At 35.8% G+C, this 14351-nt stretch overlaps 1 protein-coding gene across 1 annotated transcript; it reads left to right on the top strand.

Moving 5' to 3' along the window:
- Positions 1-7768: 7768 nt before the first annotated feature.
- LOC107504382 (olfactory receptor 52B2) lies at positions 7769-12428 on the top strand. The gene has a single exon (XM_016133531.2). It carries the CDS (start codon positions 11315-11317, stop codon positions 12281-12283), a length of 969 nt encoding a protein of 322 aa, XP_015989017.2. The 5' UTR covers positions 7769-11314; the 3' UTR covers positions 12284-12428.
- Positions 12429-14351: the final 1923 nt, after the last annotated feature.

Genomic DNA, 14351 nt, shown 5'->3' with positions numbered 1-14351 from the left:
TTTGTAAAAAATCTTTTGGGCATTTTTGTGGGGTCTATTTCTAAGTTCTCTATTCTGGTATATTGATTTATGTGTCTATCAGTACTGTCAATACTGTACTGTTTTGAATACTGTAGCTATATGGTAGGCTATAACATCAGCTAGAGTATTTCCACTTTATTTTTCCCTTTTAAAGTTATTCTAGATTCTGTATCTTTCCATGTAAATTTTAGAATAAGTTATGCCCACAAAGAAGTTCTTGCTGGCATTTTGATAGGATTGCATTAAGTTTAAAGGTCTATTTGGAGAGAACTGTAATCTATAAAGTTGAACCTTCTACTCCATAAACACAGTATGTCTCTCTTTAGGTCTTCTTTGATTTCTATTACCAGCATTTTGCAATTTTCAGCATATAGATCCTATGTCTGTTTTAAGTTTACCTAAGTATTTCATTTTTTTTTGAGATTAATTGTAAATGACATTGTGTTTTTGTTACCACTTTATTGAGGTATGATCAACATTAAAAAAGCAGTACATATTTAATGTATGCAACTCAATGAGTTTGGGTATAAGTTTGTATCTGTGAAACCACCGACACCATCAAAGCCATAAACATAACAATCTCCTCCCAAGTTTTTCTCTTAATCTCATTAATACTATTATTATTAATTATTATTATTTTGATAGTAAGACACAACACAAAATCAACACTTGTAGCAGACTTTAGGTATACAAAACAGTATTATTAGCTATGGGCACTACGCTGAATAGTAGGCCTCCAGATATTATTTATTTTGTATAACTAAAACTTCATGTTCTTTGACCATCTCCTCTCCATTTCCCTCTAGCCCAGCCATAGGCAACCAGCATTCTGCTTCTGTGAGTTTGACTATTTTTAGATTCCACATATAAATGAGATCATACAATGTTTGTCTTTGTCTGTCTGCTTATTTCCCTAATATAATATCTGTCCATGCTGTTCCAAATGGCTAGATTTTCTTCCTTTTTAAGGCTCAAAAATATTCCATTTTGTGTATATACCACATTTTCTTTATTCTTTCACTTATCTATGAATATTTTTTCCCACATCTTGGCTATTGTGAATAATCCTGCAGTGAATATAAGAGTACAGATATCTCTTTAAGATCCTGATTTCAATTTCTTTGGATGAATAGGCTGAAGTGGGATGGCTGCATTGCACTAGTTCTAATTTTAATTTTATAAGGAAACGTCATAAAGTTTTTATAGTGGTTGCACTAATTTACATTCCTACTAACAGTATAGCAGGATTCCCTTTTTTTCACATAATTGCCAAAACTTATCTTTTGTTTTTGAAATAATAGGTGTGAGGTGATAGCACATTGTGGGTTTGATTTGCAGCTATCTAATGATTAGTGATGTTGAATATCTTTTCATATACCTGTTGGCCATTTGTATGTCTTCTTTGGAGAAATGTCTATTTAGGTCATTTGCCCATTTTTAAATTGAGTTCTTTTGTTATTGAGTTGTATGAGTCCCTTATATATTTTGGATATAAACCCTATATCAGGTACGTGGTTTGCCAATATTTTCTCTCATTCCGCAGGTTGCCTTTTCATTGTGTTGATTGTTTCCTCTGATGTGCAGAAGTCTTTCAGGTTAATGGAATCCAACCCGTTAATTTTTGCATTCATTGCCTGTGTTTTTGGTGTCATATTAAAAACTCATTGTCAAAACCAATGTCAATGTTTTATAACCTCCCATGCTTTCATTTAGAAGTTTATGGTTTTAAGTCTTATGTTTAAGTATTTAATCTACTTTGAGTTGATTTTGTAAATTATGTAAGGTAAGAGAGTCCAAGTTCATTCTTTTGCATGTGAATATATATCATTTTCCCAACATCATTTTTTGAAGAGATTTGTCTGTCTGTCCACTCATCTGTCTGTACATTGTCTGTCCGTCCGTCCATCGATCCATCGATCCATCCATCCATCCATCCATCCATCCATCCATCCATCCATCCATCCATCCATCCTCCCTCCCTCCCCTCTCCCTCCCTTCCTTTCTCTGTTTCTTATCTATCTATCGTCTGTCTGTCTGTCTGTCTATCCATCCATCCATCCATCCATCCATCCATCCATCCATCCATCCATCTATCTATCTATCTATCTATCTATCTATCTATCTATCTATCTATCTATCTAATCTATAAGAGGAAATTTATTATAGGAATGGACTTATGTCGTTATGAAGGTAGAGAAGTCCTGTGATCTATCACCTGCAAGCTGGACAATCAGGAAAGCTGATGGTGTAATTCAATCTGAGTTGAAAGCCTGAGAATGTAAATCTTGACCTGATTCCAAAAGCCTGAGAATTGGATGAGCTGAATTATGGCGGCAGGAAAAGATAGATATCTCAATTCAAACAGAGAGAAGGAATTTGCCCTTCCTTTGCCTTTTTGTTTTGGTCAGGCTTTTAACTGAACTGAGTGATGCCTACTTGCATTGCTGAGGGCAATCTTTTTTATTTGTCTACTGATTCAAATTTTAATCTCTTTTGAAGATCCCCTCACAGACACACCCAGAAATGGTGTTTTACCAGCTATCTGGGCATTTCTTAGCCCAGTCATCTGACACATAAAATTAAACATCTCACTTTTAAAGAATTTTTGACATTATCTTAGACATGCATATTTTAATTTTTAAGGAAATGGTTAGAAATATAGAAAAATTAAACAAAGTGAAAATAGAACCACCATAATCCCCCAAAGAAGTCACAACCATTACCAACTTAACAGTGTTCTTTCTCCCCTACTTAATCTTATGTGAACCAATAAATTCCAATGATCTAAGCATGTTTCCTTTTGGCATTCAAACATGACAATGTTACTCTTACATGGCACTTAATTAAAATAAAATATTAATGGCATTGCAATGAGTTCTATTTTCCTTAAAAAATAAAATGGAGTCTTTCAAAATGTATGTTTTAAACCTTTATCTTTAAAATTTTCATATTCATGACCCAGGGAACATTTTATAGTTTCCACAATAATAACTATTAAATGAGGAAGTTATCTATTTTAATAGTATTGTATTATAAAGTAATGAAAGTAACTTGAATAATGTGAACAATTCAATAGTTAATATAACTATGCTGTCATGCTTCCTTTGACTTAACAAATGGATCACCACACGCATTAAAGAGAACTTTAGAAAAATAGCCTGGATTAATAATAAAGTTCAGTCGAATACACTTGTGATTCTAAAACATAAACTAAGATTTTTGTAATATAACTCATGTACTCTTGTAGCAAAATTAGAATGTAGAAATAAGCAAAAAGAAAAAAAAACAGCACTTTTGATACCACTTCTTAGAAAGCCTACGCATTGTTAATATTTTGGTATGTATATTTCCATGTTTCTACTATATTGGCTACACAGAAAAAAGACCAAACTGTATGCTTTTTTCAAGCATTTATTCTAACTATAATTGCGTATGTATCTTAAATGATGTATATTAGATCTCTGCCTTAAAAAAAATTTTTCCTGAGGGTTGTTTTATGATCCAGGATAAGGTCTATCTTGGTAAACATCCATGGGTGCTTGAAAAAAAGTATATTCTGCTGTTGTTGGATGGAGTCTTCTACAGGTTACCAGATTCTGTTGGCTGATGGTATTGGTCAGTTGTTTCAATATCTTTGTTGTTGTACTGTTTAGTAGTTCTATCAGTTACTGAGACAGAACTTTAACTCTGAGGGTGCTATTGAAGTCCTCAATTTAATAGTGATTTATCTGTTTTTCCTTTCAGTTCTTGCAGTTTTTGCTTCATGGTTTTGAGGCTCCATTGTTTGGTGTGTACTTACTTAGGATCATCATATCTTCTGGGTGAATTCATCCTTTATCATTATGTAATGTGTCTCTTTGTTACTAGTAATTTTCTTTGCTTTGAAGTCTACTTTTTCTGATATTAATATAGCTATTTCCGCTTTTTTGAATGACTGTTTTCATGATATTTTTTTCATCCTAATTTATATTTTTCCATCTTTTTGTTTTTAATCTACTCACATCATTGAATTTGGATTGACTTTCTTAAAAACAGTATATAATCGGGTTATTATTTTTAAACCAATCTCTTCTTTAATTAATATAATTAGATCATTTACAGTCAAAGTTAATTACTAACATGTTAGAGCTTAAGCCTGCCATTCTATTATTTGTTTCTGTTTGTTTCTTCTGTGTCTCATTTCTCTGTTTCTATTTTCTTGTCTTTCTGTAGGTTATTTGAACAATTTTATTTATAGGGTTTTTGAGTGTATGGCCACTGGTATCAACATTTGAATACTTTTAGTAAAGTGTGGAAATCTCAGTTCCATTTAGTTCCCTTTACTCTTCTTACTTTTAAATATAGTTATCTTGAGTATCAGGTGGTGTTATAATTTTTGTTTTAACCATTAAATGTGGTATAAAAAGCTCATGAGAATTTATCCTTGTTTCTGTTCCTTTCTTTGATCTTTATTCCTCCTTGATGCTCCATAAAATCCTTTTTTTTTTTTTTAACAAATACAGACACCCATGTAACTTAGACTCCTCTCAATATATAAAATATTTCCACCAAAGAAACTCCCTTCTGCTTTCTCCCCCATCAGGGGCAATCACTATTCTAGTTTTTGTCATCACGGACTAGTTTTTGTCTGTTGTAGAATGTCATATAAATAGAGTCATATAATATGTAGGCTTTTGTATATGGCTTCTTTCACACAACTAATAATCTTGAGTTTAATATGTATTGTTGAATGTTTTAGTAGCTTCTTTTAATTTTAATTGCTAAATAGTATTCTATCATATAAATACATTACAATTTGTCTATCCATTTTTCTCCTGATGGATATTTGGATTGTTTCCAGTTTTTGGCTATTATGAATTAAGCCGTTATAAACATTTGTGTACAGGGCTTTTGTGGACTTATGTCTTTATTTCTCTCGGGTAAATTCTTAAGTGTGGGATTCCTTGCAACTTTTTTTTTTTTATGTTTATTGAGGTAACATTGGTTAATACAATTATATAATTTTCAGTTGTACATTATAATGTGACATCTGTATATTCTATTGTGTGTTCACCACCCAAAGTCATTTTCTTCAGCTACCATATATTTGATCCCCTTTATCCACTTCATCCTCCCACTACTACCCTATATTTGACCCTCTTTAACTGTCTACCAACCCTTACCTCCCCCACTCCCTACCCTCTGGTAACCACTAGTCTACAGTCCATGTCCATGAGTCTATTTGTTTGTCCTGTTCGTTTGTTGCTTTTAGATTTATATCCCACATATAAGTGATATCATGTGATTTTCAACATTTTCTGTCTGGCTGATTTCGCATAACATGATTATCTTGAGGTCCATCCATGTTGTCACAAATGGCAGTATTACATCTCTTCTGATGGCTGAGTAATATTCCTTTGTATATATATACCACGCCTTCTTTAGCCAATCATCTATCATAGGACACTTTGATTGCTTCCATGTGCTGGCCACTGTGAATAATGCTGCTATGAACATCGGTGTGCAAATATCTTTTTGGATATGGATTTTCAAGTCTTTGGGGTAAATACTCAGTAGTGGGATTGCTGGATCATATGGTAGATCAATTCTTAGTTTTTTGAGGAACCTCCATACTGTTTTCCACAGTGGTTGTACCAATTTGCAGTCCCACCAGCAGTGCATGAGGGTTCCTTTTTCTCCCTATCCTCTCCAACTTTGGTTATGACTTGTCCTGTTGATTGTAGCTATTCTAACAGGTGTGAGATGATATCTCATTGTGGTTTTGATTTTCATTTCCCTAATAACTAGTGATGTTGAGCATCTTTTCAAATATTTTTTGATCATTCGTATGTTCTCTAAGGAGAAGTGTCTGTTCAGGTCCTCTGCCCATTTTCTGATTGGATCGTTTGGGTTTTTTTTGTTATTATTGACTTGTATGAGTTCTTTGTATATTTTCGATATTAGGCCCTTATCAGAGCCTTGGTTGCAAATATATTTTCCTGTTTGGATTGTTGTCTCTTTACTTTGTTGACAATTTCTTTTGCTGAGCAGAAGCTTTTTAGTTTGATGTAGTCCCATTCATTTATTTTAGCTTTTACTTCCCTTGCTTTTGAGGTCAAATTCATAAAATCCTCTTTAAGTCTAGGGTCCTTGAGTTTAGTTCTTATGTTTTCTTCTATGCTTTTTATGGTTTCAGGTGCTATATTCAGGTTCTTAATCCATTTTGAGCTAATTTTGGTGCGTGGTGATAGACAACAGTCTAGTTTCATTCTTTTGCAAGTGGCTTTCCAGTTTTCCCCGTACCATTTGTTGAAGAGGCTTTCCTTTCTCTACTGTATGTTTTTGGCTTTCTTGTCAATCACTATTAGCCCATATGAGTATGGGTTTACTTCTGGACTCTTGATTCTGTTCCACTGGTTCATGTGTCTGTTTTGCTGCCAATACCATGCCATTTTGATTACTGTCACCTTGTAGTATAATTTGAAGTCAGGCAGAGCGATGCCTCCAGCCTCATTCTTTTTTCTCAGGATGGCTTTGGCAATGTGGGTTTTTTGTGCTTCCATACTATCTGATAATTTTTTGTTCTATTTCTTTAAAAAATACCAATGAGATTTTGATGGGGATTGCATTAAATCTGTATAATGCTTTAGGTAATATGATCATTTTAACTATGTTGATTCTTCCAATCAAAAAACATGGAATATCTTTCCATTTCTTTATATCTTCTTCGATTTCTTTTAGTAGGGTCTTGTAGTTTTTATTATATAGGTCCTTCACATGTTTCATTAAATTTATTCCTAGGTAGTTTCTTCTTTATGTTGCAATTCCAGAAAGAATTATTTTTTTCCACTTTTTTTTCTGATACTTCATTATTAGAGTATAGGAAAGCTATGGATTTTTGAATGTTGATTTTGTATCCAGAGATCACTGTATTTGCTTATTGTTTCTAGTAGTGTTCTTATGGAGTCTAGGGTTTTCTATATAGAGAATCATGTCATCTGCAAATAGTGACGGTTTGACTTCTTTGTTTCCTATTTGGTTTCCTTTTATATCTTTCTCTTGTCCGATTGTACTCACTAGGATCTCCAATGTTATATTGGATGACTGTGCCGATAGTGAACAGCTTTGCCTTGTTTCTGATCTTAGACGGAACGTTTTGAGTTTTTCATCATTAAGTATAATGTTGGCTGAGGGTTTGTCATAGATGGCCTTTATTATGTTAAGGTCCTTTCCTTCTTTACTGATTTTGTGAAGTGTTGTAATCATAAATGGATGCTGTATCTTGTCAAAGGCTTTTTCTGCATCTATTGATATAATCATATAATTCATATGCTTTAATTTGTTTATGTGGTATATCACATTAATTGCTTTGCATATGTTGAACCATCCCTGTGCCTATGGGATAAAACCCACTTGATCACGGTGTATAATCTTTTTAATATGTTGATGTACTCAGTTAACTAGTATCTTATTTAGGATTTTTGCATCTGTTCATGAGAAATATTGGTGTGTAGTTTTCTCTTTTGTGTGTTTTCTTTACCAGGTTTTGGTATCAGAGTAATATTGGCCTCATAAAATGCGTTGGGAAGTATTGCCTCCTCTTCAATTTTTTGGAAGAGTTTGAGAATAATACGTGTTAAATCTTCTTTGAGTGTTTGGTAGAATCCCCTGGTGAAGCTATCTGGTCCTGGACTTTTACTTTTTGGCAGGTTTTTGATGATTGTTTCTATTTCCATACTGCTAATTGATCTATTTAGATTTTCCAGATCATCTTGATTCAGTGTAGGAAGGTTGTATTTTTATAAGTACTGGTCCATTTCTTCTAGGTTATTAAATTTGGTGTTATGATTTTTTCATTCCTAGCAACTTCTTTGCACCAAATGTTAGAAGATGAGTTGGGAACAATTATGCACCTCCATTAGAATGCTTTAATTAAGTGCTCACAAAAAGGAAAATTTGTTTTTAATTGTGTGAAAATTTTTATCAGCCTTTTATTTATTCTGTTCCTCTTTTTCTTTGAACTTGAGTGATTGGCCCTGCAGAGTTGCTTCAAAATGATTCTGCTCATCTCCTTTAATCAGTGTTTCTGGTCTGAGTCTGAACACTTTGACATGCTCACATGAGGGCTTTTATCTTCTTTTCTTATTAACTACTTATTCTCTCTAAGCTTCTATTTTCTCATCTGCTGAATGAAAATAATTATAGTGTCTTATCGGATTCTTTTGAGAATTGAATGAGATAATATGTTAAACCCTAGCACAGGGATGTTGTAAGGGTTCAACAAATGTTAGCTGCTGTTACATTATTATTTTATTGTTGGGATTTCTGTCACTCCTCTCATGCTGTGTTTTCAAATGCTTTGTGTACATTTTGTCTGCAGCTACTAATTATCCCTAGAATTAGAGTTCCCTCTTGGCATTAGAGGAAAGGTTTTCACTGCTCCTTTGGTTCATTGACCCCCATGCTCAGTGATCCCAGGAGTGACTCTGGCACCTGCCTCCAGAAGAAAGCATGTGGCTTCTCTGTCTCTAAATATAAGCACCCTGTATGGGGCAGGAACATCCGTAGCCCTCATGTCAACATAAGCAGTCCAGTTTTCTCTTTTCTTTTCTTTCCCCTTCTCTCAGAACAAGCAAAGTTTGTAGCTCTTCTCTACGACTTTCTTGATCCTTCATCTGATATTGTGATGTAGTAGGTGAGTTAAAGAGCATTGATGGTGGTAGGGGTCAGGATTGGCAGGAGTGTGATTCTGAGTGTGTGTGTGTGTGTGTGTGTGTGTGTGTGTGTGTGTGTATAGAAGTATCTGTAAAGGACAAAGACCAGAGCTGAGAGAGATGAAATGGATATGTGGTAGAAAAACAAGAAGTCAGTGTGACAAACAGTGAGAGAGGGATTGCAGCGTGACAGAGAACAGAGTGGGGACCATGGGCACTGGGGGAGATGTCAGTGGGACTAGCAGGTGGACACTGGTTAGAGATAGAAATGAGAATGCAGAGATGGGTCAGGAAGAGGACCAGGAGAATGTGAGGGAAGAGAGACATCTTAATAAATTGTTTGAGTTCAGTCTATAGGATGGTCAGAATCAGACTATACCAGGGCAGGGCTGTCATTGAGGGCTATTCATAAAAATGGCTCAGTTTTGATGACCAGTGCAACTAACAAATCTAGTAAAAGATTGATTCACTAATTCCATGGTTTATTTTTTCAAATATTTCTTAAGTACCTACAATGTGCCAGATTCTGTGCTTAGTATCGTGAATTCTCCAGTCCCGAAGTGAAAACTCTTGAGGAAACTTTCTCTTAGTAATATGGATGAAAGATATGTCTATAGTAAAACAATTCTTATTTTGCAGAACAGGTATAGAGATTAGGAGAAGAGGTTGTGCCTTGAAGCTGGGGTTCTCTACATTTTACCGTCACATCATAACAATAGAACAGATGACATTTGCTCAAATTTGGACAAAATCCCCAAAGTGTTTATAGGGAGTGAAACAAATGGGTAGTGGAAAATTTTCCTAAGGTGTTTATTTATTTAAAAAAGTGAATCACTTGGAAGAGTGTCTCAGTGCCTCTGCAGTGCAGATAACACTTGTTTTAGAGTATAAAAACATTTTACATTCTGGCTTTAAGTGGATGTGAGCAAGAGTGAGGTTGTTAGAGGTAAGAATCTGAATTTGCTCCAACTTATTAGAAGTATAAACCATTTACAAATTTTGGTACATTATATATTATTAGAAGTAAATTTCTTGTGACATATCTCACAATGAATACTTCTATATATTGTTCTGCAAGCAGAGGCCACCCTTATAACCTGAGGTAGAGGGGCAGACTGTTTTATCCATTAGAGATATGGCTTCAGTGTGTAGAGCCTGTGCATTTACAGAATCTAAGAGCTATGAAAAATATGAGACCTTAAGTATATACACAAGGAAAATGGCAAAATGGAATTAATACTTATTTAAATGAATGTTTGGATAATATAACTAGGTAAAAAAGTAACTCTAGTTCTATATTATTCACCAATTATATCTGATGTGGGTTGTGGGTACACTTTCATATGTTGTTATGACATTAGGAGAGTCTTCCAAAATTAAGATTGCATAAAGACATAAAAGGCCTTCCCCTACAGAAGGAATAGGTGTAATCAAAAACTAGGTTTGGATGGGACTCACAGAAAGAAAAGACACTAGGAAGAAAAAGAAAAAGCATAAAATTAAAGTGACTCCATTTCTCTTTAGCCTGAAGGACTGAAATTTCCCTATGATTCTCAGCTCTCCTTAGCTCTAGAGCTGAAGCTATGACTCCTATCATTCTCATATCCCTGGGGATTCTGTAAAGGATAGAGATACACTTTGTTTCTGCTCAGACACATGGGGATTTTCAAAGCTTTTGAATAAAGCCTGCCAGGAAGCACTCATCCAAGCTAAGTTCATCATTGGTGGACCTGCCAGGTGTATCACCCAAAGCCCTCTGATCTTATTCTGAGACACCAGGTGCATTGGAGAAATCTGTTTCAGGGTATTTGTCTCTTTTTGGGAACTTCTCTCATTCTTTCCCCTCTTTTTTATTCCTGGGGAAGAAATTCCCTTTGGTCATAATTGGATAAAAAATAAAACTTTAACGTTGCTGATTATTCATTTGGTGTGTTGGCTATTGGAAAAAATAAAATAGGATGATGGCCAAACAGGTTTATAAATAATAATAACAGCAATAGCAATAACCTACTATTCTAAAAATAGCACTGTATATGAATTGACTCATTTAATCCTAATTACCTTGCAGAGTATATTATTACCACATCTTACAAATTAAAAGATGGGGACATGCAAAAGTAAAGTAACTTGCCTAAGATCATCCAGCTAGTCAGGAAAAACTGGGAAATTACCCCAGGAAGTCTGGCTCCAGAACTCTGTCCTCACCTACTGTGTGCGTTCTTTCTCACTCAGCCTTGGCTTCATGATCCTTCTTTACCATTTTGGCTTTTTTTTTTTTTTCTTGCCATGGGCTCTGGGAAATACTTTCTGTGAGACTTTGGATGTGCCTCCTTGTACCTGTGGCTTTCCTCTTTCTTACCTGTGACCCTTTCTTAAATTAGCCTAGAAGCCTCCTGCTGAGAATCCTCAGCAGGGCTGAGATGGAGCCCTCAGAAGCCACTGCATGAATTGAAAGTCCTTCACATGTAGGGTAACCTTCTTTCCACAACCATGCTATCTTTTGTGATCTCAGTGTATACTTAGAGGTGTTTTGTGTTCCTATCACTTTCAGCAGACTCTTCAGCTTCTAAGTCATTATAGAGAGGACCCTAAAGTTCGTCATGACTTATACCAACCTTACCATCTTCCACCCTGCAGTTTTTGTCCTACTCGGCATCCCTGGGCTGGAGGCGTATCACAATTGGCTGTCCATACCCCTCTGCTTCATGTATATCACTGCAGTTCTGGGGAACAGTATTCTGATAGTGGTCATCATCACAGAACGGAATCTTCATGAGCCGATGTACTTTTTTCTTTCTATGCTGGCTGTCACAGATGTCCTGCTGTCCACCACTACTGTACCCAAAGCCCTAGCCATTTTTTGGCTCCATGCCCATGACATTGCCTTTGATGCCTGTGTCACCCAAGTTTTCTTTGTCCATGTGATGTTTGTGGGAGAGTCAGCCATTCTATTGGCGATGGCTTTTGACCGCTTTGTGGCCATCTGTGCCCCTCTGCATTACACAACAGTGTTAACATGGCCAGTTGTGAGAAGGATTGCTCTGGCTATTGTCACCCGAAGCTTCTGCATCATCTTCCCAGTGATCTTCTTGCTGAAGCGACTGCCTTTCTGCCGGACCAACATCATCCCCCATTCCTACTGTGAGCATATTGGAGTGGCCCGCTTAGCCTGTGCTGATATCACTGTTAACATCTGGTATGGCTTCTCAGTGCCCATTGTCATGGTCATCTTGGATGTGATCCTCATCGCTGTGTCTTACTTGCTTATCCTCCGAGCGGTGTTTCATTTGCCCTCCCAGGATGCCCGGCACAAGGCTCTCAGCACCTGTGGCTCCCACCTCTGTGTTATCCTCATGTTTTATGTTCCATCCTTCTTTACCTTATTGACCCACCGCTTTGGACGTAACATTCCTCGACATGTCCATATCCTGCTGGCCAACCTTTATGTGGTGGTACCACCAATGCTCAACCCCATTGTCTATGGTGTGAAGACTAAGCAGATCCGAGAGGGTGTAGCCCACTGGTTCTTCGATATCAAGGCTTGGTGCTGTGCTTCCACCCTGGGCTAATGGCTCCCCATGAATCCCCACTCCCAGCTTTATCAAGGAAACTAGGGGTAAAATAGAGGTTTTCTGAACTGGGATGGCTTTTGTTTCTCTTTTTTCTCTTCCTGTTTTTCTCTTTGTTTCTCTTCTTTCTTCTTCATCCTCCTCCTCTTCCTCCAACTCTTCTCCCTCTCTTTTATCTTTTTCTGGCTCTTCCTCTTTGTCTCCTCCTGTTTCTTTGTTTTCTCTAACCTCTTTTCATATCCCTCTTCCATAACACAAAAATAATAACTAAGTGTACATGCCTCTGATATAAACATTTGGTATCCTCTGTATCTCAGATGTATTCCAGAAACAGGAAGTTGAACACCATATAAAGTGAGTTATGAATAAATGGATAAAAATAATTTTATATTTAACATCTGAAAGGGTTCCAGGTTTTTACCCCCAAATGTATAGATTCTTTGTACATAATCAAGTAGCTCTCCAGCCACTTCTGTAATGGCAGATGTTTTTGGAAAACTGCAATGCATGCCATTCAGCCACCTGGAAAACTATTCATTCTTCAAATTTCAGTTCAAGAATTGCTTTTCTTGAAAAGACTTTCCTGATTTTTCTAGGCAATGCAAGGATGCTATCTTTGCATGTCTATTGCATCTTGTACAATCTCCAAATGCATGTAATGAATTGTAATGGGTTGTTTATTTATCTATACTCCCAACTCACTATAAACTCCTTGAAATCAGAAGAGTGCATGTTATTCATATTTGTACTCTTAGTGCATTACAAAATACCTGGTACATAATAAATGTTTAAGAAATGAATGAGAGTGGAATTACTTCTCTGAGGTTAGAAGATGCATCTTTATCATGCACTGAAATAATTAGCTAAATTAGTCCACAAACCTAGCAATTAGTAAACCAATTCCTCGCAAAGACAGTTCGACATCATGGTGGCAAATAACCTGCTTATCATGGTGCTTTTTACTCCAGGGACTAGACAAGAGTAGGAGGGAACAGGGCATTCTTGATTTTCTCTTCTACCTGACTTCTTAATATCTCCAATGTTAGAAATTTTAGTGCATTATTCATGGTGAGGTTAGCAAAGTTGTAGGTTGTCTCTTTAAAAATAATTAATTAATTTCTTGGACAGAAGGGTGACATTGATTAACAAAATCCAATAAGTTTCAAGTGTACAAAGTTGTCTCTTTCATGCTTTTCCAGAAAATGCTGTATATAATCATTTTTTCAATCATCATCTATACTGAGTCCCACGTCTCTCTTTCCATGCTAGGACTCTTTTGAGTTTTAAATGCATAAACCTACCTATGAACTCCCTCTCACGCTAGCTTTTCTTCCTGTTCCTGTTCCTGTTTTGGGGAACTAGACTATGATGACCCCATCAACCTCACTGAGTTGGAAACCCTAGCGAGTTTTTCAACTTCTCCCTTTCTGGCCTGCTCCTCAAGAAGTTACTTGTTACTCGCATTGCTTGTACCATTAAATAGTTACCTGAAATGTATTTGGAGTTGTATCAGGATTCGAGTCCTGTCCCTATAGTTTTCTAGCTGTGTGAACTTGTGAAATTTGTTTAACATTTTTAGTCCTCAATTTTTTTCATCTATAAAATGGGGATAACAATAGTACCTCATAGGGTTGTTGAGAAGATTAAATGAAATAAATGAAATAAACCATATACACAGCACTTAACATAATCCTTAGCTCATAATATCTGAAAATATTTATTAATGATAAGTCGCTAGTGTTGTTAATATTCTTAACATTGCCTCTACCAATTACTATGTCACTCATCATTTTTCTCCTCAGATATTGCATTAGTTCTTAACTGATTTCAATATTTTCAATCTTTTACACTGTAACTTAAACTGTAAATTGACTTGATGTTAAGAATTCTAAAAAACAGAGCCAGTCATATTACTTTCTGTGAAGTACTCTTAAGCCCTCTTCATTACTTACATAAGTGTTTTCCATAGAACATTCTGTAAAAATAAGTATCAGGTATTGAAATGGGTGTTTTATTAAGAAGTTTCATGGGTAAATGTGAAAAATGCTGAAACTCTGGAACAGAGTAC

The sequence above is a fragment of the Rousettus aegyptiacus genome, unplaced genomic scaffold (assembly GCF_014176215.1).
Source record: "Rousettus aegyptiacus isolate mRouAeg1 unplaced genomic scaffold, mRouAeg1.p scaffold_m13_p_5, whole genome shotgun sequence".
In the NCBI taxonomy this organism is placed as follows: domain Eukaryota; kingdom Metazoa; phylum Chordata; class Mammalia; order Chiroptera; family Pteropodidae; genus Rousettus; species Rousettus aegyptiacus.
This window is presented reverse-complemented; position numbering and strand designations above follow the sequence as displayed.

Bases quoted from the DNA above. Each gene is read 5' to 3' on its own strand.
- LOC107504382 (XM_016133531.2), top strand. From the start codon at position 11,315: ATGACTTATACCAACCTTACCATCTTCCACCCTGCAGTTTTTGTCCTA.